At 40.3% G+C, this 15,984-nt stretch overlaps 1 protein-coding gene across 4 annotated transcripts in view; it reads right to left on the bottom strand.

Annotated features, from left to right (window-relative positions):
* Positions 1-4,596: 4,596 nt before the first annotated feature.
* Positions 4,597-15,984, bottom strand: part of LOC118230489 (nuclear factor 1 C-type-like) — a 92,880-nt gene continuing 81,492 nt past the window's right edge. For all 4 annotated transcript variants that reach the window (XM_035423577.1, XM_035423576.1, XM_035423578.1 and 1 more), the window contains one exon: positions 4,597-14,372. In XM_035423577.1, the coding sequence (XP_035279468.1) occupies positions 14,352-14,372 (21 nt within the window). In that variant the 3' untranslated portion in view covers positions 4,597-14,351. The remainder of the gene's footprint in view (positions 14,373-15,984) is intronic.

Below are 15,984 nucleotides of genomic sequence, written 5' to 3'. Positions count from 1 at the left end.
TTTTGGTCACTACTTGTAGCTGAAGACTTCTGGGTGGTTATTAAGAAGATGAGGCAGAGAGATATTTGAATCAACTAAATTCCTTAGCTCTCAAAAGCTTTTTTATTTAAATCAGTTTCTTGCCTCAAATTGGCGTCTTTCCTTATTTGAAGGAAAAATGATTCATAAAGTGCAGCGGAGAGGGGAGGAGAGCAGCAGGCTAGCTGAAGGGACTGGGCTCTGCTATGTTTTCATAATGCGTGGAAACTTCCCCTTTAATGCCGCATGTCAAGTTGAACCGCTTTACTGCACCACAATTTCCTGGCCGTGCCTGGCGCTTTCGCAAATGTCGTTTCATCTCAGGCCAGAGGGGCTGTTTCACATCGCCGCAATCTCACACATTTAGAATCGGAATAAAAATCGGACATTTCCATTGGACGGTCGCCGGCAGGGCCTTGTCCTTGTCTCATGTTTGGAGCCCTCAGGGGAGTAGGCGGGAAGGTGACCTAAGGGGTTCCCTGAGGATAAGGAGTGTAAAATCCCTTGCAGCCATTTTTAGGTTTTGCCTGGGATTCTGAAAGGATCTGCACTGTTCTGTTGTTAGATGTGGGCTTTCAGACCGGGTGCCTGGCTGAGGGTGATGAATGGTATCTGACTCTCCCTGTCACATCTGCAGCCAGCATCACATCCCTTCCCTGTAACTTCTGTAGTGAATACAGTGAGATTCATGATGTTTGAGACTAGGACATATATATTTTCTCGATTTGTCTCTGTACTCCACAATTTAACAATTCACATGTGGTTAAAGTGCACAATCTCAGCTTTTATTTAAGGGTATTTTTATATTTTTGTTTCATCATGCAGAAATTACAGCAATTTTTATACATAGTCTCCCCATTTCAGAGCATAATGATATTTGGGACAAGTGAGCCAGTACCTGTGGCAGCCATACATGCCCAAACCATAACACCCCCCACCCCTTTTTCCAGAACTCCACAGGTTCTTAGGTACTTAGCAAACTGTAACTTGGCCATTCTGTTTTTGTGGCTAACTAGTAGTTTGCATCTTGGATTGTAGCCTCTGTAGTTCTATTTGTGAGGTATTCTGCAGGCAGTAGTCACTGACACATCCGCAGCTACCTCCTGAAGAGTGTCTCTGATCTGTCTGACAGGTGTTTGTGGTTTTTTCTTCATTGTGGTGAGAATTCTTCAGGCATAATCTATTGAGGTCTTCCTTGGCCTACCAGGCTTTGTGAGTATTGAGCTCATCAGCGCTCTCTTTCTTCTTCATTTCTCCTTAAGGTTTCAAACAGTTGATTTTGGTAAGCCTAAGGTTGGCCTATTTCTCTGACTGCTTTCATCTTCTTAAGCCTCTTAATGGCTTTCTTGACTTTCATTGGCGCAACTCTGGTCGTCATGACCAAACAGCGATAACAGACTGAAAGCTCTCTTATACCTGCACTAAGAATGCAATTGAAAACACCTGACTAATCAGAAACACTTGTGAAGCCATTTGTCCCAAACATTATGGAGCTCACTGTACATCCTCAGTTGTACCTGAGATCTGTCTTTACATTCTTCACTACGGACTTCTTTCATAACCTGGGTCTCTTTCCAATCACTATATAAACAAACCTTTGTCAAAAGTCCTTAAGTATGCTTAGCAGTTATATAAGTTTTGGTTGGCTTGCTTAACTTGACTTCTACCAAGAAGTTGAAATGGAGAAATAAAGTATTAAGTCAGACTATTGATATTTTACTTGTGGTAGAAATCCTCCATCCTGCAGTTATCGTAACCTTCATGTGTCATCTACAAATACCGAAATGCAAAGAAGAAAATAAACAAGCTGCATAAGGGACAAGAAGAGTGAGCATATAGGAAGAATCCAAACAATATAATTTTATGGATCAGAGAGTCCAACACAAGTAATGTTTTTCTTCAAGAGGCCCACCAAGGGACTTTCTACAATAATAAACCTGCAAAGAAAATTTACCCTTGGTCCATGTTATGCTAAGGGAGGCAAATTAAAGCATTAATGGTTAGCAGTCCAAGGAAAAAAATACCATGGCAATGCATTTGGCTGCTGTGTAAGTAACTGACGTATGCTTGGCTGTTGCCTTCTTCCCTTCTGTGGGTCGTGCAGGACGCAGTCCATAATTTAAATGTTCCTTTGGAGGTTTATACAGCTTTCATAAAATGGGATATGTTCCCTCCCCCTGCTCCATGTGCTGCAGACCTATTGGTCCTGTTTTCTTTGCAGCTTTAGAATCTGGCAGCATAAAAGTAAAGTGTAAAGACATTACAATGTGCAGCTTTGTGTATTAGGAATGGAAAAATGATTAATTCATACAATAATACTGCAACCATAACTATGATAGCCATCCATTACCGTTACCTTGTTTAAAAAAAAACAAAAAAACAAATTGATCATTGCCTTTTATTGATTCATTTCCTTGAAATGAAATAAAAATGAAATTAAATCTTCCTATCCAAAGCATTTCAGGATTACTGGCTTGGAGATGTATTAGAGGCACTTGTATAGAAGCATGCACCCAAGTGTGAACTGAAGTGCTAACTATCTCCCCCAACACCATTTGTTCAGAATTAACCTCTGTTTTAGCTAGACCTCTCCATGTTTTGGGGAATCTGTTGTTGCATTGCATTGTTGGAAGTGATTCTCTGGCTGTAGATAGCAAAGAGAGTAGTAAGTAATTATATGAGAGAAGACAACATGATGTATCCAGAGCATAGTGAAGCACTGCTTTAGACAGATTCTCCAACAGAACAGACTGCCCTGCATGATGGAGTCATATTTCACCACCACTGTACAGGCATTCAGCATTTCCAGTCTTCTAATAACACCAATTCTATCATTGTTAGATATCTATCCAGCTATACATATTTTAAAGTATTAAAGCCAGCAAATTCACTAAAAGTCAAAACCTCCAGCATGAAAAATGCAAATGAAGTACTGTGCATAAACAAACCAGTTATTGAGTTTGGTTATATAACCTTCCCATGCACTTACCACAAATTTCTGTCAGCCTATTTTAGAATACTGGGCTTTATTATTTCATAGTTGAGTTCAGTACTATTGAGATCTCTCTGTCAGGAGCTTCCATCCTTGTAATGACAAGAAAAGACATTGTAAGTTTGCCAGATATGGTAATGAACAGCCTTCTGTGAACTCTCTTTGCACTTCTTGCATTGATCAGTAAATGTTACTTAGTGACACAGGATGCATTGCTAATTTGGTTCATTTTATTTATTTGGGTAGGCATTATTGTGGAGCCAATCGCATGAGCTTTATAAAGCTAAAGACGGACAGTTGACTCAACAGAGTGTTAAATAGCCAATGAGTAATGTTTTTTTTTTTTTTTTAAAGGAGGACGTTAAAATAATAGAATCTTTTTTTGGAACATTGATTCCACAAGAGGTAGCAAGAAAGAGGAAAGAGAGTGGAGTGATGAAGGGGAAACAAGGGAAATGGAATTGGATAGATGGGAGGTGTATTTCTCTTTCTCCTGATGGTGTGCCAGAGTCCTGTAAAGACTTGCTTCCTACCAAAAAAAAATCGATCAACACCTCTAATTTCCCTGTGCGCTGACTGATTTTCCACAGAATAATGGGATCTGGAAGCCTCATCACCAGGACAGGAAAGCTATTCGTCCTGGCCCAGCGTAAGCATTTTTTTGGTGACTGTATTCTCTGTAGACTCTCCACAGGGACATGAGTTTTATAATATAATGTGCCTGAAAAAAATCATGACAATTTGGAGTAGCTCCCTCCTGGAACTAGTCCTAGATGCTCCAGCATCAGGAATCAAATCTCTCCCATGGGGATACTCGACCATCTGTTGGGTCGCATGGACTGATGCGCAACTGGCCATAATGTTACTCAGAGAGATGGGATTCAGTCTGTCGTAGTAGCCCTTTCTTCAGCAAGACTCCCCTGGTCAATTTGGCGCCTGAAGTCTGTGCCAGCTAGAATAGTACAGGTCTCCAGCGCAATGGCTACTTAGCTCAGTTGGCAGCCTACAAAGTGAAGTCTTAAGCTGAAAATAGCAGAACACTACCTTATCCCATATATAGTGTAGGGAACGGTTTCAGGAACCGTTTCAGAATGTATAGTGTTACACTGTGCTATCATTCACGGACTGGCTTGAACAAATCAAAATATATTGCCCTCCTCAACAAAAACATGAAGATATGTTTGAACTGAATGGGTTTGAGTCACTGAGCAGGCGGTAGTTCCACCCTTTTTAGGTTTCATAAAGTCTCAAGTAAAAATCCTTTGTTGCATTTTATTTAAAAAAGTTTAGTACCGTGTTTTGTTAAGAATGCTGAAAATGAGGGTATGTGGAATGTGCAGAGATGGATAGGAAGGAATAATACCCTATAATACCCAATGCAATGAAAAGAGACCAAGAGAGGAAAGCAAAAGAAAGAATTTTCTGCACAACCGGGTTATTTTTAAATTAAGGCTGATTTCTGCAGTAAAATCAGAAACACAAAGGAATTAAAATAATGCTCTCCTTTCCCCTCTTCTGAGTGATATATCACAGCAGTGTGCGTGAAAAAATAAATAAAGGAAAACAGAACAGACAACGACACAGAATTCAGAATTTTAGCATAGCTTGTTTATTGTTTTATACTTTTTTGCATAGGGAAACATACTCACTTCCAGTAATGTAGTAATGAGTGTATGCTAACGGCGATGGCTGAATACAATGTTATAATCAAATATTGTCAAAGATGTAAAAGTTTTTTTTCCCCACACACCAGTGAAAAAAAATGTGGCAAATCCAGTTGTCCGGTATCTTATTCTGTCACCTGTAAAGACTGATTAGTGATTAAGCGTCTGCTGAAGCATTGTTATCCTTATAATCAAGTAAAAACAGAACCTCTGAAGCATTGTAAGTATGCCAGTACCAATTTTAGCCAGTATACTGTTTCCTCTGTCCAATTCTGAACTGTGTGTAAAACTGAATTTCCACACTCTCTTTCCTGGTGTGAAGGGAATGGCTGTGCAGCAAGCAAGCAATTAATGACAAACTACTACAGTAATATTGGTAGAGTATAATGGCAAAACAAAAACCTTTTAAGATTTAACACTGTGCGAGTGTTCTCTGAAAAACACCTCAACCTTTCATCTTTTCCTCCCTACTAAACTCAGCGTGGGGAGAAATTCAAACAGCATGCTTTAAAAAAAAAAAAAAACTAAACAAAACCAAAACAAACTAACAAACAAAAACAGTAACGAAGACAATTGAGACACGTATTGTCATGGCGGGGACACGTGTTGTCATGGCATGGTTACATTTTTTTCATCCAATAGCAGTGGCTCACTTAAAATGTATTTTTTTAATTAACCCACATTTCCATTTGGATTTTGAAGGTGGCTGAATCTTGAACATGGAGGCATTAAAAGAACCCCCCCTCCCCCAGTTTCCCTCACTTCAGTGCAGGGGCATGGGCAGCTTCAAAGACCAAAGGAGAGCCCCCTTGGGGAGAATCCGGGGGCATGGCGGACAGCAGCATGCAGGGGCCAGTGGTATAAAAACATAGCTCCCCCAGCCTCAGGGTGAAAACATGTACACAGAACAGAGCTTAGGAACGACCAACGGTTACAGAAACAAAGAAATACAACTTGCAGTAAAACGACAGGCACTGCTTGTTCACAATAATTTTTGGTATTCACTGTTTATATCTGTCCTTCTTCATTTTACCTTTACGTGTTGGACAATCAATACTGTGTGTAACACAACACTGTGTAAACAGTAAAGGTCTGATGCCCAGCTGTGAGGTGGGGCTGCTCTCTCTGTCTCTCTCTCTCTCTCTCTCTCTCTCTCTGGTAATTCTACAGAGGAGGGCATGACATAAGGACTACCTGAGTCCAGGGCGATGAACAATACCTAAATCACACACCAGTCACTGGTCTGCCAATTAAATTAATGAAAAAAAAAACACTAAATTGTAGATGAGAAATAACAGATTATCTTTTGTGATTCAAATGAGGCTCTGATCATCATCAAAACCTAAGCTTTTTCAAACATCCTCACTGGTAGCCCAATACATTTCAGGTCAAAGAAATAAATACATGTAAAATATCAAAATGAGCACAATTTTTGAAGGCCTCCTGTCATTGGGAACAGATCAAAACAATAGGCCCATGGACTTTTGTCTCATAGGAGAATCTGAGGACATTGCATTCCAAAAAAAAAAAAATCCATTGATTATTTTTAAAGACAAGCTGTAAAATGGGCACATCATGTAGCTACTAATGAAAGCTACGCTCAAACCACATCCTATATTTGATTCAGCATTTTCCACTGGACCTGAGACAAAAACAGTTCAGATATCCTCAACGGTTTATAAATATGTTGCTGTATCTGGAATAAACAAATTCTCATTCTTGATATATTTCAGTCACAACTCTTCCACCTGCTGTCATTCTACCATTGCAGTTCTTGATTTATTTAATACAAGCTAATATAAACACACACAGAGTACTGAAATGCTAAATCAATGATAATTTGTGACTTACATATGGTTGAGATATTTTAGTCGCAGGTATGTTGTATGGTCACGTGACATGTAGTGTTTTTTAGGGATGGAAAACTGGGCTACATTGGATTCCAGTATTAAGTTAGCCATGTACCTTAGAGCTGATTTTAGCCATTAGTAGAGGTGATGTGGTATCATATATACACAGTGATGCTGCTATTTAAGATCAGAGGAAAGCGAAATGCCCTTAGTTCATGATTTGTCCATGATTAGGCAGGGTAACTTTGGACTGCTATATGCTGAGAAACCTGCTCAAGTATACTTTGTTTGTTTGCATACATATGTAATTTCAATGAAAATAAAGTCAAATAATAAAACTCGCTGTTTGTTTCTGGATTTGAGGACAGTAGGCCTCTAATTTAACCCTTCCCAAACCTGAGACATGATAAGGATCCAATGTCTATATCATGCCAAGCCTGGAAAGCCAGCTAGGCTTATAGCTTCTGTGACACATGCAAATCTATGCCCAGAAAAGGGGATATAGTCTTTGATCCAGGGAACCAATCAAGCAACCAATCAGCTCCTTCATTTCATGATAGTCAGAGACATCTGTTTGCCTGAACGTCTGTATCCTGGAATATACAATAAGCAAAACAACATTCATATCTGAGCTGCAACAGGAAAGGCACGCACACCTCAGTAACATGCTCCCACTCCCAGCATCCAGTGAGACAGTGTCCCTCCACTCTTAACCAATGCAAATACAATGACACATCTACCTATGATTGTCTGGACTGGTCAAAAACACAGGACAGCTCACTAGTCCAAACACATCGATTACTCAGTCCACTGGCCGCAACTAACTCAAGTACCCTTTAAATCCAAAATAAGCTGCCTACCACCTCAGTCGAAACCATCAAGTCATTAGCACACTCAGCGACACAAAGTTTAAAAGAAGCACGCTTCTTTTTTATTAAGAGGCAAAGTCCAGTGGGCTACACTTGTGATGCATGTATGGAAAATCCAAAAGAGACCAAATTAAAGTGATGGTTTTCACTCTCTGGTGTTTTTTTTCTCACTCTCTTATCTCACTCTTCCCACCATCTGTTTCAGGTTGAATTTTGGAAACACACGTTTTTAGGGCATTGTTACACAAAGCATCAATACTAAAATATCTAGAAAGAAAGGAAAGAGAAGAATTGTCTCTGTGTATGGGCTCAAAGCTTGCATGACAGTAAAAAAGGGCAGAATCGCCAGATGGATTTACAATAAAAATATACATGATAATGGAATTTGCATATTGCCTTGAAGCCAACTGAGAAACTGGCTCCTTTCAGTTATATTAGATTACTGGAGCCAACATTTCATGTTGACAAATCAAAGACACGTTTTCCTGTTGTAGTGGGACTGTAGTGGGCTAGCCCCACCCAAGGAAGATGTGGCTAAAGCCATATAATACTCCACAGCTTCGCTGTCAGCCTATGACAAAAAATTTTCATAAACAGATGCCTACATACACTGCATTCTTATCAAAATACTGCAAGCTCTTGTCAATGTGGTGTTTCGGCCAAATTGTAACAGTTCCGACAATAGTGATTATCTTTGAATAAGTATTACGACCATATCATTAAATGTAATCATATTTTTACATGCATGGATTTGGATATCAATGGCATTCCTTTATATGCAAGACCATCCATTTTGTGTAGGCCCTTGTCTGCATGATACAGTTCTATTAGGTACAAGTTTAAAAAAAAATAAAAAATAGAACGTAATAATAACATGGTGCACTGCTAACTGTGCAGGCTAGTTCACAGGACATGTGGTGTGGTGTCAGGGCATGGCCCCTGGGAAGCGACCAGCTATTCCACAGTGGAGGAGGAGGGAAGCTCAGCTGAACTGTGCCGGCCAAACCTTTCTCAGAGTACTGGTGCAGTTCGTTTGGCCAACAACTTTGAAATCCATAAAAACAAAAGTGCACACAAGGCACAAATACTTCCTTTTAAAAATAGTTCAAATAAAGGAGTAAATAATGTACATCAGTTTCTGAAACTGAAATGTCCCCTTGGCTATGCCGTGCATGTAAAGCAGATTTCAGTGGAGCGACTTTCATAGCAGTAGCGAAGACTTAGTAGGCTTAGTTAGACTTAGAGTTAGTTGCCAGAACTGGCTTGCCTCCTGGATGGCTGTACAAGTTCCCTCAATTGTCACTATTTTCATGACCATTGCTATGATTAGGGGGAAGCCAGGGGACCTCGTAATATTGAAGATGACCATTTAAAGAGACCCTTTCTGAGCAATGCCCATTTTCTGCCTGCAGCATTCTCTCACCTCATCACATCTTGTCCTGTCTAAAAAATAGGAAGGTTGTTTAGAGCTCTCTTTTGATATGTGCATCTGATGGACAAGAACAAGTACCATCTGACTGGCACTGAATTTCATTCAGGGGAGCTGTTGGGGTGTACCAACCAATAATACCAAGATCCTGACTAGGGTGTGTAAACAACACCTGCCATTTGACATATATAAAGTATCTGTAGAGATATCAGCATTGCCATCTCCACTGTAGAAACTACACTATACACTGTACATGGCCGTTAAAGACCCTGCTTTAAAAAATTACATAAAATCCTGTCCTTATTCTTAATAATAATGTCTCCCATTACACGAAGCAGTCAAAATGATAAATTATTTCCTACCGTCTATGAAAAAACAAAATAAAAAACAAAAAAGTCCAATTTACTATCAAGTTATTTTTTTGTATCTGTGTAGGCTATATATCTTCCAACACCAGGAGCCAATACTTCTTAAGTACAGGAATATGCCAAAACAGCTTTTTGTAGCATATACCACAACATCTTTTTTCTTATAAGAGGCCTACAAATTTAAACAAACAATCTGAACTCCACAAAGAGAGGAACGCTCATCATAAAGCTAAACATTCTATTGGAACCAGTGTAATGGAACATTTTTTGTAACACTTTTTTTGTCATTTAAGACCATTTTTACAAATCGGGTACAGCAAGGTGCTTGAAAAAAACTGTACAACTTACAATTTACAGTCATACCACCACCCCCCCCCCCCCAACCCTCCTCCCCCCACAACCCCACTCCATCCCAGCAAAGTAGCTGACTTCACACAGAAGGAATGAGAAATGGTGTAAATTAATTTAAGTAGGGGTACCTTGTTCTCCCTCCCTCCACTGCTGGGAAGTTCCAAAATGATCTCTCATTCTTCCCAAAGTGTTGGAGTGTGAATGAAATGAGATGGAGGAGTGATTCCATTTTCAAGTAAAAGGGCTCGCTACTTGGACAGCTTGGCTTCTCTAGCAGCAAACGAGGCAACCCTCTGCTGCCGTCTTAATGTATGAGTGCACGTATGCATGCGTGTAAGTTTGTAGCTATTAACTGCAGCACGAAAAGGTCATAGATGTTGAGCAGGCTTGTTTGGAGAGCATGAAAGCGAGGGCAACTGTCCTCCACTCTTCACAAGGAGAAACGGAACTGCCCTTGAAATAGAGGCTTTGAGATGTCTGGGTGTTACAGGGCCGTCTCCAGAGCGAGGCAAGCGTGTGAAGTGGGCAAACTAAACAAAAATATCTAGAACAGAATTGGGCCAGGGCTTTTGTCAGATAAGTGTAACACTCTTAATGGTCCCCCTCAGACCCCATTTCAAAGCAGTGGTCATGTACCAGTTACTGGCCAGCATTTTTCTCACTCAAAGTCCAGTTTCTGAACAACCCCTTCCCTACCCATTCCTCTCTCTGTGCTAGCATTGTCCATCTCTGCTTGCCTGCCAGGTTAGCATTCCATCTCTTTTAACTATCCCTTCCCCCCCTCTCTCTCTGTGAACATGCATATGTATGCACACATATAACTGGTAGACACAGAGGGGAGGCAGCCTTATTTTCGATGTGTCTTTAGTATTGACAAATTATACTGCACAAGTTTGATTAATCACAAACTAGTGAAACTACTCAACAATTTGTATGAAAGAATTCATCATACATCTCTGGGGTACAGTATGTTAGGCTATATGCAGGAGGCTGTAAGCACACATTGGAATTTCTAAATTTCTTAAACTTAGGCATCCAAATTCTAAGAATGACAAAGAGAGTGTACCTTAACAGTAAGACTGCTTTCAATTATTTATTATCTTTCAAATGTATATAAAAATGAAAATAATACAGAGACTGTGATTAAAATGCAACCCACCAATTTGTCCTCACAATACACTGGATATGAATCAGATTGGCACTCAGAACAGAAGCTTGATCAAACTGCTTTTGTCCTGGAATCAGCTGTTTTCCATAAACTTAAAAGTCTTATTAATATCCACAGCAAATTAAGAACATTTAGGAAAATGGATACACGGCACATCTCTCTCATAGGTTTGTCCTACTCAGCATTTTGAAGTTGTGTTAAGTGCAAGCGAAGCCCAAGCTATACCCTCAAAATGAGGTTACCCCATGACTTGCCTCAGCTCCCCCTCCCTCCCCCAAAAAAGGGGGGGAAACACTTCATCCCCTCTTCATTCAAATATATTTATCTTTGGACAACTTCCTCATCCTTCTCATGCATACTAAACTTTGGCCAATGTCAATGAAAAACAGCTACGGCAACTAGCACCGCAAATTACTCAGCATTTTTCATATACAATATAAAGAGGAAGTCAAATGTGTTTTCAGTATAAACAGGACTGTTGGTATAGAAAAAAACTGACATTGCATAATGTTTTTAAAATAAACACAAGTTTAAAGACAAGGTTGTGGGGAAGATAATAATCAATGAAAACAAGAAATCTACTGAGAACATTCACAATGGAACAAGTGTTCCCACTACTCCAAAGGGAAGTGAATATAATCCAAAACAATTCCTCCAAAGTAAAAAGAACCACAGAGAGAGAACAAACCGAGTCTCGATAAATGTCATTACAATATCGTGGGGATTAAAAATACTATTCAAAATTATTCCATCTCATTTCTCCAAGCATGTTTTTTTAAAGAGTTTCTGTTTTTATAAAAATGGTAATCTAGTGATTCTTTTACTTGGATAAAGAGAAGCATTCACACATGCAGCAATTTTGTATTTCTTTTTTTCGTTCAGAAATGCTGATTATACTCAAAAAGAGAAATTAATATTCGTAATGCGCTTTAATAGTTCATTGATTATCATCATTTTTACCCTAAGGCAAGGCACATAATGTGATAAATAAAACATCGTGCAAGGTACAGGATTTATGATAGAGGGAGTTAGAAGGAAATCAACAGTAGGGCAGATGGAACAGAACCCATCAGTAGCATCGGTACCGACTGCATTAAGATCTACAGGGCAGAAGAACAGAACCCATCAGTACTGAACAGGACATGTCATCTCATCATTACAACGGTCAGATATATTTATTTTTGTATTTAGATATGTGAATGTACATTATTACCGAACCTTTAACGCCATGTTCTGCAAATAAATACAGGTGGAACCTGTACAGCAGTCATTGCTATTGAAGTAATCAGAGCAGAACCGACTTGTACGAGTATTATTCCTATTCCCTTACGAATAATATTGGCCACTTATACGGTGTGTGTCAGTTTGATTGTGTTTATAGCAGAAACAAAGGGGCATACATGGGTCATAAGTGTTGTCGTGTGTCATGTTGTTTTGCCTCTTTCTTGAGCTGTGAAATATCATCAGGCCACTAGACGTTTCCGTGCAAATCCGCCGACACCTGTTTCCCTTCCAAACTGCTGCCTAACCTCAGGCTCGGAGCCGCCAGTTCTACCCCCGAAAAGCTCAGGTCTCAATTAAAAATGAAAAAAAAAAGCTCTACAGAAAAGCTTAGGCACTTTTCATGGCTTTAATATTTCGTGTTTTTTTTCTTTTTATTTTATAAAGAAGCGTCCCAACCTAGTTTTAATGTTCGGTGCTAGTTTATGCCAATTCCACAGCACACGTGTTCTCATTTCTTAGTATTTTCAAATACATTTCAGACACTAACATGCTGGGAATAACTGTGGGAAGAGCGAGGCTGACCTTTCCTCAACATTAAAAAGCACCAGAATAACACCATGTGCACTTAAAGCCATCACATACAGATACCTATGAAGTCGGCAACCAACCAGGAACAAAGGTCTCACAAACCTACAATAGGGGTTTCAGGCCTAGGCATCCTAGCACCAGACCATTTGTCGCATTCACAGATTCATTCACTCATCCATGTACTGTATGCAATCTCCTGTATGCTTTAAAATATGCCACCCAAAAGTCCCTCTTCAGATTGTACATAGAAAATTTGGTTGAACAGGTCGCAATGGTAGGGTTATGCCACTAGAAATGCCACTGGATTCTTCTTTACACATGCACACAAAGGAAACATTTTCAAGATCAGTATATAAAATTTGAAACACAGTAGTACTGGATTAACAATTCTGATCATATTGACATAATAAGAAAGCCAATGATTGTAACTCAGGTACCCCGCTACCAAAAGAACTACTATACTACACTCTACTATCTTAAAAAAAAACTTGTGTTGCAGCATCTCATATGATTATGCCAAACATGTTAAAAAAATAGCTGCTAAAGAAGAAAATGAACTTTATAGTAGTGCAATGCATTTCATTTCCAATGAAATCGAAACAAAAAATATTTTAAAAAGAAAAGTGTTTCTCTCTTAGACTCACTTCTGCAGCACGAGACAGAAGTCTTTTTTTGCAAGTATTCCCAGAGCCACCATGCAGAAATAAAGCCATTGCATCTAGTCTGACTAAAAACTGCTTGCAAAACAGCGAGAAGAACACGACTCGGTGCAGTAATCGGGAGGTGCATTTTTAAAGATTTTTTTACGTACGCTTACTTTTATGTTTATTATAAACTTCCTCGACTGCAGAGGTCAGGATGTTTGGTCACTTTGTGGCCTACAATACAAACATTCTGCTAAGAAAAATAAAGGAGGAGGCAGCTGACCGTGTTGAACCTCGCTGCAAAGCACTGTGGGTAGAAGGAGAAGCAGGTCCGTGTCCACGCCCAGTGTTTTGGCATCAGGCCTCGAAAGCAGGAGAGGTCCCATCCGGAACGTTCCGTCCAGGAGAAGGTTTCTCTTTGATCCGAGACCCTGTTTGTTGTCGTCGCATCGCTTCCTGTGCAGAGCTCAGTCCAGGTGCCCTTCTTCTCCCGCACTGGTCTTACGATCATCACGGAGTTATTAACACCCACAAGCGAGTACTAGAAAACTCATCCTCCGAAAATAAAAGCGTTAAGTAAGTTACCGCACGCCGGGCAGCGCTGAAGGAACGTGCATTCTTAACATTTCTCCCTCTCGCTGCCAAAGAAATAAATATGCAGCACAGGTGATTGTCTAAGAAACTGCAAGATTTTTATCCGTTCAGTCAGAATTTAAAGTAAAGGGGCTCCTGGGAATCTAGGCGCAGCTCTCGGCCGCGTATTCGCCCTCGTCCGCTTTCAAAAACGGGGATCTCTGTCGGTCGGTGGTCTTGGGAAGAAAATGTCGTTTTCTGGAACAGCTCTTTTGGTTCTCCATTCTTGGCGGTTAAGAAAATAAAGGATACTTATTTTGCATATATGAGGAAGAAGCACCTTGAATAAGGAGGGAGAGCCCACATCCTGCACATGTTGGGGGGGGTGTCGGGACCCCCACTGCCTCCAAAAATCCTCTTCTCTCTTTCGGCTATCCTTGAATTCTCTCTCTTCCTTCAAGATGCCCAATTAAAACTTCTTTTAAATCTACATATGCATATATATTTATTTTGCTTTCCCTCTTGCATCGCATTCATAATTCCACAATAAGTCCCAATTTCTTTGTCTCAAATCCATGTGTCCATGCTCCGAAGGATTATTTGTAAGCGTTCTTCAGTTCCCCAGATACCAAGACTGAAAGACAACAAAAAAAGAGAAAAAATAACAAAACACTGATTAGTATAATGTATGCTTTTGTCTTGGGCTCTGAATTAAAACAATTGTTTCAAAGTCAATAACTGTGTACGAGCGAGCGAGAGAGAGAGACAGAGAGACAGAGAGAGAGAGAGACAGATTGCAGGCATGTTACAGTATTAGTATACTGCACACTGTACAACACCTGTAATGTGTGTGTGTGATTGTGCATATATTTCTAGGCATATGTATATGCATAATTATGTGTGTTTGTGTTTGTCTGCATGCGTATGTGTGCGCGCGTGCGTGTGTGTGCGTTTGTGTACATGTGTTTTTGTCTGCATATGCACCATTCATTTGCAAATTCAGTCTTTGAAATGTTTCTATAATGTCTCAGCTCCTCTTCAGGCAGCCAATACACTCTGACCCACATGCAATGTTCAGCGAAGACATATCTTCCCAGTAGCACCGTCATCCCGGAAATAAATCAACTCACAGAGGTAGCACAGTTCTTTCTGCGTGATACGTGCCTTCGGTACACCAGTGATGAATAATTCAGGACCACTGAGCTTTGCTGCCAAACGGGGCTCGGCTGCCCCTCCCTCTACGGGGCTCTTAGCAGATCCGCGTTCTATCGGCCTTGCGAACAGACTCTTCTGGGCTCCAAGCATTTAGCTTCAGTCAGGACCAATGAGGCCCATTAAAATAACAGCGCTATTCCGAGTGAGGGAGAGACCCCAACAGGACTTGAAATTAAAGTTACGTCCAAGTAAGGTTTTGGCTCTCAATACCAAAGTTTTTTTTATTTTTATTTTTTTAAATCTCTCGAAAGGGAACTCAAAAAATTCCTAACCCCCTCTCTCTATCTCAGTATTTTTTCTCCACCAAGTTTTAGAGCTTTTTAGCAGCCCTTCAGCCACTGTGTCTAAGTACGCCCATTTGTACAGACTTATTAAGAAACAATAAAACCTTGGCTGCCTTTTTCTTGTTAATGCAAGGAGTAGAAAACCACATGAATCCAGCTTTATGCTCTTCCTGTCTCTCCAGAACTCTGCTCTGAGATCAGCCAGCAGCACTGTCTGGAAAAGCCCCTTCCCACGTCCGACGCACACACACACACACTCACACACACACACGTGTACATATACAGAAGCACACACACATGCACAAACATGTACACAAACTCACATGCACATGCCCATGCCCGTGAACACACATCCATACACGTGCACACACACACACACGTTACATTACATTATATTACATTACAGACATTTGGCAGACGGTCTTATCCAGAGCGAAGTGACACATGCACTCATACTTGCACACAAACATGCATATGAAAACATACAGACACACAAGCAATTTATGAAATGTTGAATACCTTCAGCACAACAGGGTTGCCTACTGTCAGGCCAGAATGCCATTATATACACTGTGAACGCATGCATAAACACATAAACACATTCACGCACAGCAGACACATAGCACAGGTGCCATGCTGTGATATCTGAGCCCCATCTCTGCAGTACTTTTGCGAGAATGAAAACGTTGGAAACCGAAGCATCAGCTACATCAAAGAACACCGAAGTGTTTCGCAGGTATGTCTCCA

This window comes from Anguilla anguilla, chromosome 6 (genome assembly GCF_013347855.1).
Source record: "Anguilla anguilla isolate fAngAng1 chromosome 6, fAngAng1.pri, whole genome shotgun sequence".
Lineage (NCBI taxonomy): Eukaryota > Metazoa > Chordata > Actinopteri > Anguilliformes > Anguillidae > Anguilla > Anguilla anguilla.
This window is presented reverse-complemented; position numbering and strand designations above follow the sequence as displayed.